Consider the following 18,171-nt stretch of genomic DNA (forward strand, 5'->3'; position numbering starts at 1 on the left):
TAAGAGACAGGCTCGGGGGATACGGCGGGGAGTGTAAATAAACCCCTGCCTCTCGCCTCGCTTTCCGCCGCGGCCGCGAAGTGCTTTTGCTCCGTGTTTTCCTGGCAGAAGCGTGTAACCCAGGTGAAGCCAGAGAAGGGAGGGTTGTTTTTATGAATGGGACTCTTTGAGGTTAATTAGCTATGCAAATTCAAGCAGTTCATTCATGATTTTTTTTTTTTTTTTAAATCTAAAAGCCATCTTGTATTCCCCTCTAGGCTGATTGGAGTCCAGATCCCGAGGAAATCTCCAGATCAAATGCCCAGTAAATAAAACACTGAGCTAAGACTTGTGGAAGAGCTGCAGAATGGATGGATTTTATGACCAGCAAGTGCCTTACATGGTCACCAATGTGAGTGATCAGCACAAAGTTGGTGTTTATAAACTTGACTCCGACTTATTTCTGTGGGGGAGTTTTGCAGACTGAGTATCTGCTTTGTTACCGCCGTAGGGGCGACTCTTCATCTGGGAGCTTTGCCTGCAAGATGAGCCTATCTTCTTAGTTATTTCAGTAAAGCATCATGTTCTTTTAAAGACAGTTTTGGGATGATTAAAAAATCATGCACATGATTAGCGGATGAGAGAGGCAAGAGCAGCAGCAGCTGCATTCAAAGTTTCTGGCTGCGTTTTGCCTGCAACGCTCAGAAGAATGAAGTTGAGGCAAACGTTAACATTTTTTTTTTTTTCTTTCAGGACTTTTTAAACAATGTTAGAAGTAACACAGGGAAACAAAGCAGTCTATTATAATCTCATATCTGGGTTTTTCTGCGCAGCTTATGCAGAGAGGATTTATGTGCTATTGTGTAGGTTTGTGTACTTTAGATGCTAAAAATACATGGTTGGTATTGTGTTGCTGCTTGAACACATTATAATATGTGTCTGTACAAATAGATGTCTACACAGATAGAAATGTGTTGCATTTAGACACAAGAATCTTTTGGAAGACCTTAGCTGCTCAGCAATATCTTCTGCAAATTGGAAGCTGCAGGACGATCATTTCCCTGTTTGAAATGTAAAGAATTCATGCTGGTGTTGAGTATTCTTGATTAAATGAAAAAAAAAAAACAACCTTCAGATTTCTAAAGTAACTGATCTTTCCTGTTTATAGAATCCGCGTGGGCGAAACTGTAATGAGAGACCGACAAATGTCAGGAAAAGAAAATTCATTAACAGAGACCTGGCTCATGATTCAGAAGGTGAGGGCTTGTTGTGTGTGTGTGTCCCCCTTACTTACTAATGCAGTGAAGCTTTTTGAGAGCTATTTATTTATTTATTTTGGAGATAAATATATCTAGATCAATCTAAATAAACAAGACAAGAAAAATGCATTTACTACTGAAAAAAAAAAAAACCTGGCAAAGATAATAAACTGATAAAGTTGATATTCTTTCCTTGACTTACCCTGTTGCATTTTAGGTACTGCTGCACATGTGGCACACGGATGTTATGCACTGAGGCCAGGCGTTTGCAGCATCTGACACAAGTCATGGCACCTGACTTTTTCACCTTAAGGCCTCTTGAGATTCAGGGCTTTCCTCATTCCTTCCGTGTTTTAACATCCTTTTCACTGGTGTGTGTTCACTGATGTTAGCAGGAGCGAAAATGCTGGTGTGGAGACTGTTGGTTTTTACTCTAGCTTCACTGCAGAGCTAGTAGTCCGACTCCTGATGTCTGGTAGACTGTTCCTGTTGCTGGTAGGGTTAAAAATCCTGGGAAATTCGGTTAAGGAAGTCTATAGTGGACAAGTTTTGGAAGGCCAAAGATTTGAAACTTTGTCCCATCAGTAGCCACTCACAGGATTGTAGCTTGAGAACTGTAGTCTAGCAAAAGCTGTTAAAACTTCTTTAGGTTACAAGGTCATTAGAGATGCTACACCTACACCCCTGTAAGTAAGAGGACATATAGGAAGGTATATAGGGGCTACAACTTACCCCTAAATAAATCTTACCAGGGCGAGGACACATTGCTTTTCAAAATCCCTGCTTACTTGTTTGGACAAGTTTATTGTAGGGTAGATTGAAAAGAAAACAACTTTCAGATTTTCAGTTAAATGATTTCCCAACATGAACATGAGATATCAGTCCACAGGATAAATGAATAGCCTCTGTCATTTAAGTGTATGTAAATAGTTTTCTGTCAGCATGCATAAAAGAGGAAGTCTTTCTCAAAATACAATAAATTAAAAATAAGCCATTTGTCAGCTCAAATATCCTACTTAGTAAACAGAATTTTTGTAACTGAGCTTCTGAGCTTTGCAAGTAAGCCGAATGCTGCTCTGGTTTACACCCATTATGTGCAATTGATTCAAGTGAATTGCAAAAAAAAAGATAAGCTCCTGCAAAACTCAGTCCATGGAGAAAGTGGTTTCACTTTAAAGAAGTACAGTGAGTACAGCATAGAGGAAATAGTCATGATTCTCTTGACGTACAAAATAAAACATAAGGGATAGTACAGAAGATTTCCCCTTTCTGTTAGCTATTGCAGCAGCTCAGGTCTTTGCTTCAAAATTTTTATATGATAGTTACGACCCTACTAATAAAAGTACTCGGTCGTTCCTCAGGCAGAACTCTCGTTGAAGTCTGAGAGAGCTTTATCTGGGGCAGGTATTGCAGGAGGAGGCCTGAATTGTATAAGGAGAAATAGTTCACCTGTAAGAAAGATTATAATTTTTAACTTTTCTATGTATTGCTGAGTGAGCCTTTTACACTACAGAGCTTGGTTAAGATTCTGGTTATTATTTCAAGAGTTGATAAAATAATACAGTAAGTACTTCTTTTTTATTAATATATGTGGAAAAATCATTAACTTCAACCTGAAAATACCTATTTTGTCTGTATGTTTGACTGCCAAAATAGAATTAATGTATGTTGTTTTTCAGGAAAAATACATTTTCAAACATATTTTAATCTTATGAAGAGTGAGTCTTTTATCCATGTCTTCATCTTTTTGCAGAACTCTTTCAAGATCTGAGCCAATTACAAGAGACATGGCTTGCAGAAGGTAAGGGAAAAACTGCTTGTAAAAAGAGGAAAAACAACTCTGGAGGGGAGGAAAAAAAAAAAAAAAGTCCTGAACTTGCTGTCTTAATGTTCAGCCCAATTAATTGAGCTCTAAAAGAGCCACCTCATGTGTCATGCATACATTAGAGCCTCTGATGAGTTTGTCTTTGGGGACTCTGGGGCTGCTCTACCCAGTGTCATCACAAATTACCAGGAGAAATTGCTTCCAGCTCACAATCACATCTGCTTTTGGCAAGAACTAATGCACCAAGACTTCAAGTTCTAAGCCTCTGTTCAGATTTTAATTGCAATTGATCAGGTTTATATTATTGTACCTCGAGAGACTACATACAGCCAGAACTGGGCTTGCTGTTTCCTTTAGAGCAGCACATATAATTATTTGGTGTTCTGGTGGAGTACTTTTCTGATGGCAGAAATTAGTTTCTCTGGGTTCATCGGGACGGGATGCTTCAAGATTTAAGTGCAAGTGTCTTCTTTCCACCTTGTTCACAACACAGAACATTAGGTGTGTATGGAATACTTAAAAAGTACTATTTCTTTCCTTTTTTTTTTTTTTTTTCAGAAACCTTTAAATATTTTGCATGTTATTTTTGTCTTCATATTTGTAGTTGTGAGATTGTGTACTGGCTGATTAGAAAACTGACATCAGTCTGTTTTACACCTGCTTGTGCTTTTAAGTATTTCAAATAATCTTGCAGAGCACCTTCTACTGAAGAGAGAAGGTTTAAGAACAATAATGTAGAAATCTGAATTTAGAGTAGCTGTTGAGAGATTCATTTGACAATAACAAAAAATGAGCTGCTGCATTAAGAGAACTTTAACAAAATGCAAGGTAGCTGCTGCTTGTTGAAGTGTATTTGTTCTCTTCAGTAATATTTTCTGATTTTTTTTCCTTTGATATTTACAGTACTGTTTATTTGAAGCATAAACATTTTTATGCATTGTTCATAATATTTCTGGCTGAAATTTTTATGTAAACTCCTGCATCTGAAATAAACATGATTTTGATGCAAGTTTACATAATCTCTCCAAATTTATCCTGATTTAAATGAATGTGAGTATTCACATATGTTTAATTTTTATCATGTACTGGACTCTTCACAGAAATAGATATTCTGTTTTTTTTTGAAAGGAGGGATCTTGGGGTTAAATGTTTGCTGTTAGTTTTCACAGAAAGGGAAATATTGCTGATGACTACTTGACTACATACTGATTCTGTTTTAACAGCTTTATATGTAGTTAGTCAAGTTCTTAACCTATAAGTAAGTTGTAGGGTATTGTTTATTTAAATGATGACATTTTTAGTCTCCTAGCATTATTTTTAGCATGTGGTTATTCTGTATATAATCAAAAAGTCCTCTTTAAATTAATGGAACAGAGGATATATTTTTATGAATTAATATGATTCTTTCCTAATCATTGAAAACAGGATGTCCTGTACTAAGATCATTTTTGTAGTGTAATGATCAGATAAAACTCTGTCTCCCTGTGGTAATTTTCCAAAGGTTCTCTTTATTTTGTATCATCTCATTCATTGTAACAAGCCAGAAGTATGTTAAAATACTACTCAAAAGATACTGTTTCTTGATGGAGAGGAGAAATTCCAGTTTGATTTTTCTCTGGAATGGATGATTTTGATTCTGAAAATGATTACATTTCTTTGGTCATAAGTCAGAAGAATACAGGCAGATTCATATTGCATGTGCAGATATTAATGTAAGTTTGAAATATAATACAGAATTTAAAACTGATTTAACCATTTCTGTAGCTACATGAGTTACTGTAATGGCAATTTTTATTCTGGAGGCACTGCTTAGACTAGAATGAATTGAGAGCCTTTTTTTTTTTTTTTTCTATATAGCTTGAGTCTGTTTTACTGAATAAATTTAGGTAGGTTTTGAGAGAGAAAGGTGTTTAGTCCTGTGTCAGCTAGGTTGAGGAACCTTTGTAAAAGCAGATAGCATCATCTGGTAAGTATTTAAAAATAAAAAACCCAAATCAAAACAAACTGCCTTTTCATCTAGCAGAGGATAATAAAGCTAAGTAATGTTATAATTATGTTTTTCCTACAGCATATTACAAAAAATATTACAGATTTTGCAGTGTTCTAGAAATACTTAAAGAAATATATGTGTTTAAGGCCATGCCATGGCTTTAGCTGTTATACAAAATACAAACTTTGCACAGGTTTTCTAAAGGCTAACTAAAACTGAAATAAAAAGTCAAGATGAGAAAATCAAATATTCAGCTGTTAACTTGATCCCAAATTTTTATTAAACAAATGCACCCAAATAAACTTTTGGTAGTCTTTATAATATGCCAGTGTTTGAGGATATTGTAGCTCTGCTCAAATGTCTACATGGATGATCTTAGCCAGGAAACAGATTTTGAAATCAGACTTGTTTACCCATTGCTAGATGTGTCCATTTATGTTCTTCTGGACCTTCATAGGCTAGAAGTCTGCCAATTTGGCAGCATCAGTAATGTTTACATATTTCTTTTCATAATGCTTTGGAGCCAGGGAAATGACCATGAAATTTTAAAACATCTTGACCCTTTTTAAGAAAAGCAGTGGCAGCTGACCAGGTTTCTCCCACGAGTTCAGATCCCCACTGGGGAGTAACCAGGTCAAAAATCTACTTATTAGTTAGGAGAAGAAAGTGAGTTGCATTTTATGACACACACAAAAAAATGCTTGTGGATTTTTTTGTTGTTTTTCCTGAAGCTATCCTTACTACATCACATATTTTAGCCTGGAGGTTTTTACAGTTAGTGTCACCTGTGACAAGTTGGTGGTAAACAAGTAAACAGAAAAGAAAGGTATTCTTTTCCTATTGAAAATGGTGGAGCATTCACATGGATTAAAGCACTAATCCAAAATGTGAACAATTCAGTAACCTCTTTAATATTTTATTACTCCATAATTAACAAGATGAATACTACTTACAGAAAACTTACAAAGGTATTCCACTAGCTGCATACTAGATTTTTATGGAAATGAGTTTTGCTTCTTACTCTGTGTAGTATTAAATATGTAAGAAAGAATCTAAATTATTTTGATGTAAAACTTAGTCTGACTTAGGTTTCCTCATGTCAGTTGTTACGCAGGAAAGAAGATAGATTATAACTGTTTCCTGATGCCAGAAATTGAAAGCGGGAGCCTTTAATAGTTGTTTAAACCTTCAAACTTGAAAGGAAAGAGTTAAAATTGCTTATTGCTAACCAAGGCAAATATTATTCAGACATTATCTTTTGTTTTATATTTAAATAACTTGATGGCAACATTTTGTCATGATAATATTATAAAATGACTTTATTGATTCTGTATATTTGGAATCAGATTGGTTTTGGCGGATAGCAATTGTTCAGTGACTTGAAAAAAAGTGGTTCAAATATTAATCTAATGTTATCTTGTCATGGTAGCTGTTACTTTTTATTCTGAAATAAAATGAATAGAGAGAACAAATTCTTAGCGAGTGAGTGTCTCCTTTCCATGGTGAAATAATATTGGTTTTGGGAGAATAAATAGATAAACAGAAAACCAGATTTTTCTTTAAAATTAGTCTTTCAGATACTAGTTTCTGCTACAGTTTGTTAAAGATACATAAAAGGCATCCCATGCAAAGACAAATAATGAGTTTATGCACTAGATCTGCTTCTTAGAGGAACAGATAATACACTTCTTAGATGGTATAAACAGAAAAATATAATGTTCTTTTGTGACTTGAAAAAATACAAAAAGATTAAGTGAATAAGTGGTTTGAAACAATAGCTACAGGTAATGGGGTTCATGCTTCTACTGCAGTTTAGCTAAAATGAGTGGATAGCTACTACAAGCTACCAGTATTTAAAAGTCAGTTCTTAGTATCTGAAAGTAAGTTATTTCTCTTAAATAATTAATACCCAAATTTGGAATGAACTTTAGGAAAGAAGTTTCTGCACTCTGTCCTCTTATTTTGAAGAGTGCACCAGTATCGAGGTGATATCTAAGCTAGTGTTGACTTCTAGTTTATTTCTTAAATGAGGAGATACGAAAATTAGATTCTAGTTCTCAAAGGATTATTTTTAAGAAAAGAAAGTACATCATCTTCAAATTTAGTCTAGTTAGAATGGCATTGTTTAAATCAATGAAGATGTGTAGCAGATTACACTGGCTAACTACCTTCTGCCAAAAAAAAGTTGTAAAATTTACCCAGTGTAAGGCAGATGCTGTGTAGCCATATTCAAGAGCTATCCACATTTTTATAGGAGCAAAAATAGTCAAGAAATGATAATGTAATACTTCTATGACTGAAATCTGTCTGATGGGGACTGACACTTTAAAAAGCAGTGAATTTGAAAGACAGAGTAGCTTTTTTTTTTTTTTAATTCTAGTGATCTGACAGATTTGGCTTTCAAAAACGTAACTCTTGATCTTAAATATCTGTGCACAAAAAAGAAGAAAAGTTGGATTAGGCAAAATAAGGGAGAGGAGGGAAGGGGTGTTCTTTTAAAAAGAAATAAACAGACTGGAAATCTGTAACTCTGAAAGTCTGTGTAGTAATAAACTTTTTTGCCATTTTTCTTGTTTTCTGGAAAAGTAAATGCCTTCTACTCAAAATAATAGTTTTCAAAGGCGTAGCGGGGTTTGCGAACCATGAGGGATGTAGCGAAATGTTAAATGTGAGTGTTCCTTTTAAGCTAACTTTTTTGTCATTTTTAGTATAGCAGCAAATGAAGAGCAGATTCTGCAAACCCATCTTCATATTCCTAGGGATTATTCACATAAGGAAAAATTTTGAGATCTGGAGCTAGTTTTGAACTGCATTTAAGTTTATTAGTCAGAGCTTCTCACGTTATGTAAAAAGGGTTTGGGGTTGTTTTGACAGCAAATCCAGTGCTTATGGGAAATAATATTTTTTACCATCTTGAAATTTGTCACTGTTTTGCCTTCTGAATGCTCCTTTGTTAGAAACAGTTGTTCCCGTCAAAGAAAAACAACCAACAACCAACCTCCCCCCTCCCCGCCCCAGCTCTTTCAGGAATACTTACAATTTATACAATCTTTCAGATATTCAGAAGTGACAATGAATTAAAGAAAACTCAATAGACTCATTACTGTTGAGGCCTGAAGTCTTATTTTAGCTGAAGCCAAAATATTACTGTTCATACATAATTTCCTGTCAATTTCAGTTTCTTTTGCCACTTTGAATAAATGATTGATGCTTTAAAATGAAGTGCTCTTAGCTCTAAAAGTGAAGCGTGAGGTCAGAGAACACAGTACCACAGGAAGTGTTCTGCTACCCAAAATAAAGTTTTAAGTGAAGCGAGGAGGTTTGCAGCTTCTTGTTTTTCTGGAAAGTTTCCATTTTTTTTTAACAGGAACACCTTTCCTTGGAGTGCAGCTGAGCTTTTGAAAGGAGTTTGTGATTGGGGAAAGGAAGAGTTAAATTTAAACTCTTTATAGTTTGCTTAACTTTTCATGTATTAAATAATGTTCCTCAGCAGGTCTGTGCTGCATCTTGAGACAAAGCAGTGAAATCAGTGTGTTTATGCCTAAAGTTCAAGTTTACTTTGCTGTAGCTTTCTGGAAGGGTGTGACATGAAAAGCTTGTGGTTGGGGCCACATGGTTCATGCTGGACTGTGTTTTTGTGAATGGAGGCAGAACTCCAGTTCTGACTGCTTGTCTTGAGGAATTGCTTCGGAGATCAGCTGTCTCATTCACTGGCAGAAAGAATGACTCATACATCTTCTGCCTTGTTTGGCTCCAGGTCATTGTTACAGTGGATAGAGCTGGTTTTAATTAAATATTAACTCCTTTTGTCCTGGATGCTTGTTAATGGGGACTTTTAATTTTTGTTTACATGCAATGAAAGCAAGCTAAGAGGCCCTAGTTCTACACCTTTTTTTTTTTTTTTTCCTCCCCAAATTGCTTTCCCTTTGCAAAATGAGCTGTCAGTTCAGCTTTTCAAAGGCTTTTTAAAGCTCTAAAAACTACAAAGTATTAAGTATTTTTGTGCTGTGAATGTTTGCTTTTGGCGAACTGATTTTAACTCAGTAGGTAGTGAAACTGTAAAATCTAAACTGATAACATCCTCGAGATCATCATTAACATTTCTGTACACTTCCCAAATCCTCTTGAGACATTATAGCTATAATCAGAAGAAAAAGAAAACTTTTGGTAATAATCTAGGCTGAGCTGGATAGTTTATGCTGCAGATGTTGTCTGGTTCAGGAGTCTGAGACTTGATGGCTCTGAATGTGGAATGAACTAATGTAGCTGCTTCTGCTATTAGCAGTAAAAGCCACGTGCTTAATATCCTTCAAAACCTTTTATTAGTCTTTTGGAATATACTTGCTTTCTCAAACCCCCATAATTAAGTAGCTTAGGGAAATACTCAGATGATCATTTCAGATATCTTTTTCAATTTTCCTCTGAATGGCAAAGTAAAAAAAAAAGTTTTGGTGATTTATGCATTGTGTCTTGTGTTGAGTATGTTAACAGAAGACCAATGAAGATTTTATGGCAGCCTTGCTGAATTGCAGTATTTGTGAATAAAAGAGGAAATGAATGGCATACGTGTATAAATGCAGACAGTTGCAACACTGCAAGTTATATTTTCCTTTCTAACATTTAGGTTGAAGTGTCTTTACCTGTTTAATTTACTACAAAGTCTGCTTATAATGCAAACTCAAGGTACAAAAGCCCTCTTCATTTTAAGTAATGGAATGATGTATCCTAATTATTTGCCCTCTCACAGCAAGATGCTGGTGGAAGAAGAGTCTGTCTATTGGTCTGATGATGATTGCTTGCATTTTTGCAGTATTATCATGTACGAGTTTCAGTTCTGGTATCTTAAAAGTAGTATCAGATTAAACAAAGGAATAATTCTCATTTCCAACAGTTAGCATTTCCTTTTAATTTCTTTGTATAGGTTTGTGGGTTTGTTTCTAAGGTACTGATGCTACTAAAATTAGACTCCAGTAGGAAATGCATGTTCCTGAGTTGAACATTTTGGATGTTATTTGTTTTGTTTATATTTGGCAGGGTTTTAAACACTTCTTAACTTGCTGTACTCATTTTCTTACAGCGGCTTTTAAGGCTATGTCACTATTGTATTTAAAATACATTTTGATGGTGTAGTATCCACCTATTTCAAGAGTACTGATGAAGTGATGTGCTTTTATCTTTATTATATATGCCTTCACACATTTGAGGGATCCATGAATGAAGTAGATTTTTCTTGTTTACTCTATACCAAATCGGGGTAATGACAGTATCTCTAAAGTAATACACCGGTTTTCCGTGACAGTTCAGCCGGATGTATTTTATTTTACACTTTGGAAAAAAAAAGGACCTCATTTACTGCTATATACATATATTGCTACAACAGATTTGTTCTGGAGTAAGTCAAGTTAAACTGATAAAACCAGAATAAAACATTGGCGAAGCAGTCTGGTGCATTAGAGTACACTCTAGAAAGTTATATAAAATTGCTGTCCCAGTTCTACAATCACTAAATGTAGCGTTCTGATTGCAACAGGAGGGTTTTTGTTTTTTTCTAGCCTTTTTCAGGTATCGTGGAGTTACAGATTAACGTACATATACATATATATATATATATATATATATATATATATATATGTATATATGTATATATAAAAAATGCATGTGTGTGTGCTGATGCGGAAGTCCTGGACACAACCTGTGTGTGTGAAAAAATTAGTCATACTAACCTCCTTGCTGCATTTGACTTAAGAATAATGTGGGATGTGTCTTCTGTGAAGAAGAAATTGCTTGATACAATTGATACAAATTACCTTAACTCTGAATGTACTCACAAGCCCTTCAAAAACAATTGGAAATGTAAGAAATCCTTACGAACTAATTTTTAAGTAGGATACCTTGATTTCATAATTGGATTCTTCTGTGACGATCAAATATTTGGCATTTTTGTTAAGGAAAATGCCTAAAGTTCACATGCAGTGAATTGCATGAATGTCAGAAATTGCAGAGTGTTTTCATTTGGGCTCATATTGTCCCTGAGTTAATTTCTGGTAAAAGTCCTATGGTTTCTCTGGAGAAAAGAGAAATTTAATGCATCAAAAATATTGGTAAAATTTGGTTTGGTAAAATACATGTTTTATACAACTTCAAACTTTGAGGAGATAACATGTCCTTAGAGGTACTGGTTTCTTCTAAGAGCATAGCTATTGTTGCTTTGTTGTTTGATTTTTTTTTTTTTAATTTTTATTTTTTAATAGCTATGCTTTTTTTCAGAGTAATGCTAATTACACTTTTGTCTTTATCTTTGTATTTATCTTACACTTCTTTTAAAATCTGTGTTGGGTTTTCCAAGGTCATTTGTTCTTAAGGGGTATTTGCTGCAATTAAGACAGTAGGACTTTAAACATTTATTTTAAAACCGGGAGCAAATAATTTTTCAGTATAATGAGCCTGATTCTGAATTCTTTACCCAGGAAAAAACCTCTCAGTTAAGTCATTAGAAGTACACCTTGAGTAAGGAGTGATCATCTGGTCCATGAAGAGTACTGTAGTGCATATTCAAAATAATTGAGTCATTATAATTAAATATTTTTATTTCAAACAAATTATATGAAAGCTGGTAGCAATTGCACCTATATAAAGGGGAACGTATTCTTCCTAAACTTAGAAAGTGTTCTGAATGGCATTAAAATTCTATTTTATCATTTAACATATTTAATGGTGTGGTAGTCACTGTTTTGATAAATGATTATTAAACCAGTATTTACCTCTCAAATCTTGTTGGGTAACCAGATCATGGCAGATGTTAACTTTTAATTAAGATCATATGAATTATTTGCTTGTCTTTAGTCAAGAACTGTGTAAATTAAAATATTTTCAAACAGATAATTTTATGCAGCTTTGCTGTGATAATTCTAGTTAGTGTACATTGAGAACAAGATGACAAAGTTCAGAAACGGCAAGCTGGATCTCTCTTGGGATGTACCCAGAACCATTCCTGCTCCGAGAATGCCGCTTCTCAGCATAATGATCTGCAGCTATTCGAATGTATTCACTTTTAATATATTTTCAGTGGTATTTCAGCTTAAATACTTTGAATGAGTTTACAACACAGTATGAGAGAAGGCTGATGTCTTAGATATACAGTGAGAAGGAACTGTGGTACCACAGATGCAAAATTATGTCTCAGCAGACTGTGAAATGATTGTATTTTATAGTTTAGGTTCGTGATGAAAGTTTCCTAAAAGGGAAGATGATACACAAGTGAATGGGTGTTAATAGTGATTCTTGATTTAAGTAATTTTTTTTTTTTTTTTCCCAATGTCTGAAATATAATTGAACCAAGAATTCTGTGGTCTGGTAAAATAGTTCTTTTCAAGTATTTAAAACAGTAACAAAAAACCCCTACTGTGCTGGCTGACTGCCATGAAATATTGGAATCAGTTTTAAGTAAGCTGAAGGTGTGGTAGTTTGGGGTTAAAGATGCATAAGTGTTAAATGCCAGGATTTGATTTTATGCAGACTTTCCATGCAGGTAACTTTGAAAATGAGCACTGATGGGTTTTTACCAGTAGCGTGGTAGGTCCAGACCCTCGTGCAGGGAGTGAGGCAGGGCCAGTGCCAGTGCCAGCCTTCACATCATCGTGTCCCCATCGCTGCATACTGGGGCTGCTCTGGACTTACACTGCATCGCACAGCTTCACCCTAGGGTTTATGTGATACTAAAATGATGCGCTTGCCTGATTCTCAGACTCAACAAGAAAAAAATTCCTAGTTTTAATCTTGGCTGTGCTTCAAATTAAGCAGAATAGTCTTTATTTATGCTTTAATGGCTTCTTTTAATTCTTTCCTTGTTTTTGTCTTTTATTTGTTTGTTTTTTTGTTTTTGTTTTCCTTTCTTCAGCTCAGGTACCTGACAATGACGAGCAGTTTGTGCCAGACTATCAGGCTGAAAGTTGTAAGTATAGTATGAATCATCACTTTCTTAAAAATATGTATATTTATATTTGGGTCTTCATATTTGTTATTTATTCTGTCCTCTGTGGTCATGTGATAGCTCCTTTCGCTGGTCAGTGACATCAGCATGATGAATAGATAAAGCAAGTAGCGTTTTGACATGTAGCCAAAAGAAGTTGTTTGGGATGAAGGTATAACCTTTAGTGGGGGACCATCTTCTGTAATTCTCACTCCTCAGCCCCAGGGAAGCAAAGAAAGACTCATGTTGTGGAGGTGGAGGGAGTTTCTCTGTCCGTACAGTGAGGAGCGTGTTGAGCTGGTACGGATCAGATATTGTGAGACATAGGAGGCAGCTCTGCTGAGCAGAAATCAGGTTGCTGGATATGTTTTGTGTATAAATAAATAAATATTTTTCTCCACATAATCAATCAAATACAGCCACTGCTGAAGCATTTTTAAAGTCATCTTGGCATGTGGCATTTGTTGCTCAAACAAAATTTCCCTTTGAATTAATGGTGGGAGGAAGCTGGAGTTATGTTAAGCTTTGCATTGTTTGCTACTTTACTTAACATGTGCCCAACTTATCTTTTTAAGCCTGTACCCCTCAAATCCTGCCTTTAACTGCTAAAGTGCTACTGTTCTGTTAAACGCTGGCTTCCCTTTGCTGTACTTGTCTGTGGTTTTGAGTGGCTGCAAGGGTGTAGTAAAGAAACAGCATTAGAAACATTATCTGACAGTGTCACAGATTTCTTGGAGCTTCTTTATGCATCTTCCTCATGGCAAGACTTCATTATTAGAGGTCTCTTCTAAAAAGCATCTGCTGAGCAGGTAGAGCGCACGGTAGCTTTTCCGTTTTGCTAAATAACTTAAATAATTTATCCAATCGGAGTGAATTACTGCACTTCACTAAACCAGATAGCTGTTAAAAACAGCATTCATGTACTGAAATGTTAGGACTAAAATTAGAGAGATTAAAAAGAATTGCGTTAAAAAAATAGTCACTAACCCAAGTTCAGACTTGTTGAGTTTTATTATAAATCTTTTTGAGATTTTTTTCCATTTACCCAGAAACTGTTTCAAGAAAGATTTATTGAGAGTATTCATAACAACATTTTGTGGGGAAAAAAGAAAAACTTTTTTTTTTTTCCTCATCCCCAGTACTCTGATAGTATTACCTGTACAGAAACAATTTATTTTTGTTTTTCTAGAAGTTCCTGTACATATACCAACCAACAGTCATGGTCACTTTTAAACTTTTTAAAGTTGCACTTTGTAGCAGTTTTTTTTCTTTTCACCTCTGTCTTCAAAGACTTCTTTTTAATTATTATTAAATTACAGTATTAAAGCCAAAACTATTCTATAAGTTGAAAATCAGATATGTTATCTTTCATATGGAGCTGTGTCCAAATATAGTCATGTATGCATACATCCTTTGTGTAAGAGTACAAAGTTCAGTTAGGGCTTCTATTAACCCACAATTATCGTTACACAACAAGTCAATGATTCTTGGAAAATAATTTGTGAACTGTGAATGAAAAGCCCCATTGAAGCTGGTCACTGCTTTTGGTGATAAAGAAATTCTCCTAATATGGCTATTTTATTAACACTGTTGTATTTCAAAGTTCCTTAGCCACAGCTTACACAGTATTATCAAAGGAACATTTATTTCTTCATTTCAGTTGGTTTCTTTATCTTAAATAAAGGTCAGGAGAGCTTCCTGGAGAGTTACTCTGGCAAAGGTTATGGAGTTTCAGAGATGTACTTGGATACAGCGTATGTAGCTGTGGGCTCTGTGAAACAGGAACGGAGATCAACATAACCAAAGCCACAGGGAAATTACTGTGGCAGAAGTAGCACAATTGTGACTGTTTTCTCTAGGATCCAAACCTGCCTTCAAACTCTATTATAATGACTTACTATATATAATCTATAAGTCTGTACAGTGCTCACCCTGTTACTGGCAGCAGCCTGGCAGGAGCACTTGGCTTGCTTTTTTTTTTTTTTTTCCCAAACATGGGAGTGGGTGGAGAAGCCCCCAACCATAGATTCAGTGTTTAATACACTTAATTGTGCCAGAAATGCTAAGGGACAGAAGTGTAAACCAGTGAAGGAGGTCACAGCTACTTTAGTTCAGAGACAACCAAACTGTAGTTGGCTGCACAAATTTCATTTATGGTACTGTTTTATAGGTGGGGGGTGCGGTGCGTGTGTGATGTGTATAGTATGAAAAAAAAACCAACCTGCAGTGCTTTCACTGAAACAGTTACAGTCTGCAGTCCAGGTACAAAAATTAGTGACATTTTATTTCTGTCTTTGTAGCCTGAGAAATGGGCTTTAAACCTGTGGTAATTTGTGGTTTTAGAATGAAACTTGTGACATTGAAAGAAGTCGTAAGAAACCTTGGTAACAGTAGCAGTGCTGGAAATCTGTGGTTAAAACTTCCTTGCCTAGAAATCAACAACTTCGTCAACTCTTGAAGCAAAGATGTGGAAGGTAGTGGAGGAACTGATACTGCCAAGATCATGTGCTGTGTCCTAGCCCTAAGCAGGATTAAATAAATGCCCCTTAAAGTGCCATGGGCTTTGCGTTACTTTTCTGTAATAATGATTTTAACTAGTGAAACTGCACTGGTGTTAGTAACTAACTAAGGGAAACATTTAGTTTAGATTAGATATACAGTCCACTTTATCCACTTAGGGATTTAACTTCAAAGCTTAGCTTGGCACCATGAATGTTTCAATTATGAGTTGCTATTCAACTTAATTCAGTTTTCAAAAGCAAACATAATATATATATTTATAGTTAGGTGTGGGCTTTGGATATTATGAGATCAACAGCTAGCATAACTTCATGTGGTATTACTGATGTTGCTGGAATTACACATATTTCTACTAACTAAGGATCCAGTATGACAAGCTTCCCCTTAATGCTTTGAACTTCAGTGTACCTGTTTAAAGTTGGATTTATTTTGTTACTCCATTATGTCTTCTGGAAAGAAGTCCTTCCTACCATAATGATTTTAGAAATGTCTGCACTTCCAAACCTTTCTTTTTTGTCTCAATGTCCCAAGCCCCATCTTGTCCGTCTTGTATTACCTTTTTATTAAATATTCTTTTAACTTTACATACCTATCATAAAGAATGTTTCTGTAGTTTAGCTCAGCGTGAGTGGAATGAAGAGTAGCTAACAACTAGCCTGTTACACTGTGAAAATATCACAATTGCGTATTAAATAGTGTAATTGTCTTACTCTTTCATTTCCATTCTCAGAAGAAGTAAGAATTCCACAGAAAGAGGGAGGAATCACTTTTACAGGCATTTACTTGGAAATTCTGTTAGGCAGGTTGGTTTTGCCGCATTCTGAATCTGCTTCTACACTTCAGCTGACCTGTTTGCTACATATTCAGTGAGTTCCTCATTACGCTTCCTTTAGCAATTAACATGAAAAGTTGTGTAAAGCAAAAATGCAGTCTGTTTCTCCAAAAAGGTGAATGTTTGTTGTTTGCTTTTTTTTTTTTCAATCAGCATTCCTTATGTGACACTTTTTCCAAATTCTTATCTAATTCATAATTCATAGTTAAGCTGTTTTTCTGTCTGTACAAAGTCAGTATTCATATGTGGAGAAGGGTGACCTGTGTTAACTTCCTCAGATAAGGTTTCCTATTGTTTCAAGTTCATTTTCATATACTGAGGAGGAGCCAGATCCTGAACTGGTTGTAATCAGTGGTGAGGCTTTCAGATACTGTAGAACAGCAAGGACTTTCCAATCCAAATCTAGGAGTAAAAACGAGTAGTGTTCAGTTTGCTTGAAGTCAGTAGCTGTTGAGGTGAAGATTGCTTGCTCTCATTGTTTGGATGGTTTCTATGACAGACATGAGGAAGTAGGTAGGATTTGCTGATGTTTAAAGATGTAGTTGGCAGAGAAAACTTGGTATTGTCAACAACACGATGATTTGTAATTCAACCTTGGTACAATTGGTTATAAATGGGGATTACCCTGCACCAAACCAGATTGCTTGTTGTCTTTATAGCATTTTGTTTTAATAATGTGTATTTACATTGGTCTGTTCTTCCAGAGGGTTTTTTTTTTTTTTCCTCTTTCTTCTTTTGCCCTAAAATGTAGGTTACCCATTTACAATTCATCACAAACTCTAGCTTTTTTGCTTTTTGTTATTGAATTTCTGCTAATGAGCATTTGTGCTGTGCTTCACCTTCTTGATCAGTTTCCTTCCCTCTCTTTCATTTTGTTCCTGTATCGTTTCCCGACCATCACAGTCTTGTCTTAACACTGCCAAGGGGTAAATGTTAATGTTAGACCACAGCTGTTGACAGTAAGTGGGAAGGGCAGGCTGTAAAATCTGTGCTCCTCCATGTCTGATTAAACTTTAAGATCGGAAAAATACTTTTTAGTAGTGATTTTGTTGCTGATCTTTCACGACCTTTATTCTTTCTCTTACCTCTGTTTTTTTTTCCTCCAGGTTTAGCAAAGACACTCTTTCAATGTAGATGCCAGGAGCCTTAAATTATTCAGGGATGTGCTTTTTAGATGCTCTGGCTTGCAATCTTTAAAAGCCTGTTAAAGAGAGATTCTTTACATAGGCTTCAGGTAGCTGTATTCTGTCATTTTAACTAATGGCCTAGGATATTCCAAATGCAGTTTAAATTAGAAAAAGCTTTAATATTTATTTACATGTTTGCAGTGTACAGAATCATGGTGGTTGTTTTTTTGTTGTGGTTTGTTTTGTTTTGGGTTTTTTTTCACTGTCAGGTGAAAAATGCTGTGTTTTATTGTCTTTTTCTTTGTGTGATTTAAGTTTCAAAAGTGAATTTCAGATCTAGAATAGCATTTCCTGTTTGCTTTAGTTAAGTGAGAGCTGATGAGCAATTGGTAGAGATTAGTTTTCACTTATTTTGACATATTTTGGAGAAAAAAATCCCACACAATTAAAACAAAGTAGAAAGCACCAGAATAACGTGAGTTCTGATGGGCCTACTGAAGTCAAAAGGAGATCTGTTTACTGGGTTTGTTCTTTGTTTATGATGCAGAATAGTTTAATTTTTTTCATCTTCTAGAAAAATTTTTAGTGGACTGAAAAAATGACAACATCTTTTAACGTGATGATTCACTACGTAGGCAGCTGGTAGTCATGTCTTGGTAGTGCACAATGT

At 35.3% G+C, this 18,171-nt stretch overlaps 1 protein-coding gene across 3 annotated transcripts in view; it reads left to right on the forward strand.

The window, feature by feature from the left end:
* Nucleotides 1–256: 256 nt before the first annotated feature.
* The window catches only part of ETV1 (ETS variant 1), a 65,695-nt gene continuing 47,780 nt past the window's right edge, over nucleotides 257–18,171 (forward strand). For 2 of the 3 annotated variants that reach the window (XM_026843302.1, XM_026843303.1), the window contains exons 1-4: nucleotides 257–391; nucleotides 1,148–1,235; nucleotides 2,992–3,039; nucleotides 12,951–13,004. In XM_026843302.1, coding sequence (XP_026699103.1) covers nucleotides 347–391; nucleotides 1,148–1,235; nucleotides 2,992–3,039; nucleotides 12,951–13,004 — 235 coding nt within the window. In that variant the 5' untranslated portion in view covers nucleotides 257–346. Of the gene's footprint in view, nucleotides 392–1,147; nucleotides 1,236–2,991; nucleotides 3,040–3,420; nucleotides 3,565–12,950; nucleotides 13,005–18,171 lie in introns of those variants that run through there. The other variant, XM_026843304.1, reaches the window with a different exon arrangement.

Source organism: Athene cunicularia (genome assembly GCF_003259725.1).
Source record: "Athene cunicularia isolate RWA chromosome 2 unlocalized genomic scaffold, athCun1 chr2_part1, whole genome shotgun sequence".
NCBI lineage: Eukaryota > Metazoa > Chordata > Aves > Strigiformes > Strigidae > Athene > Athene cunicularia.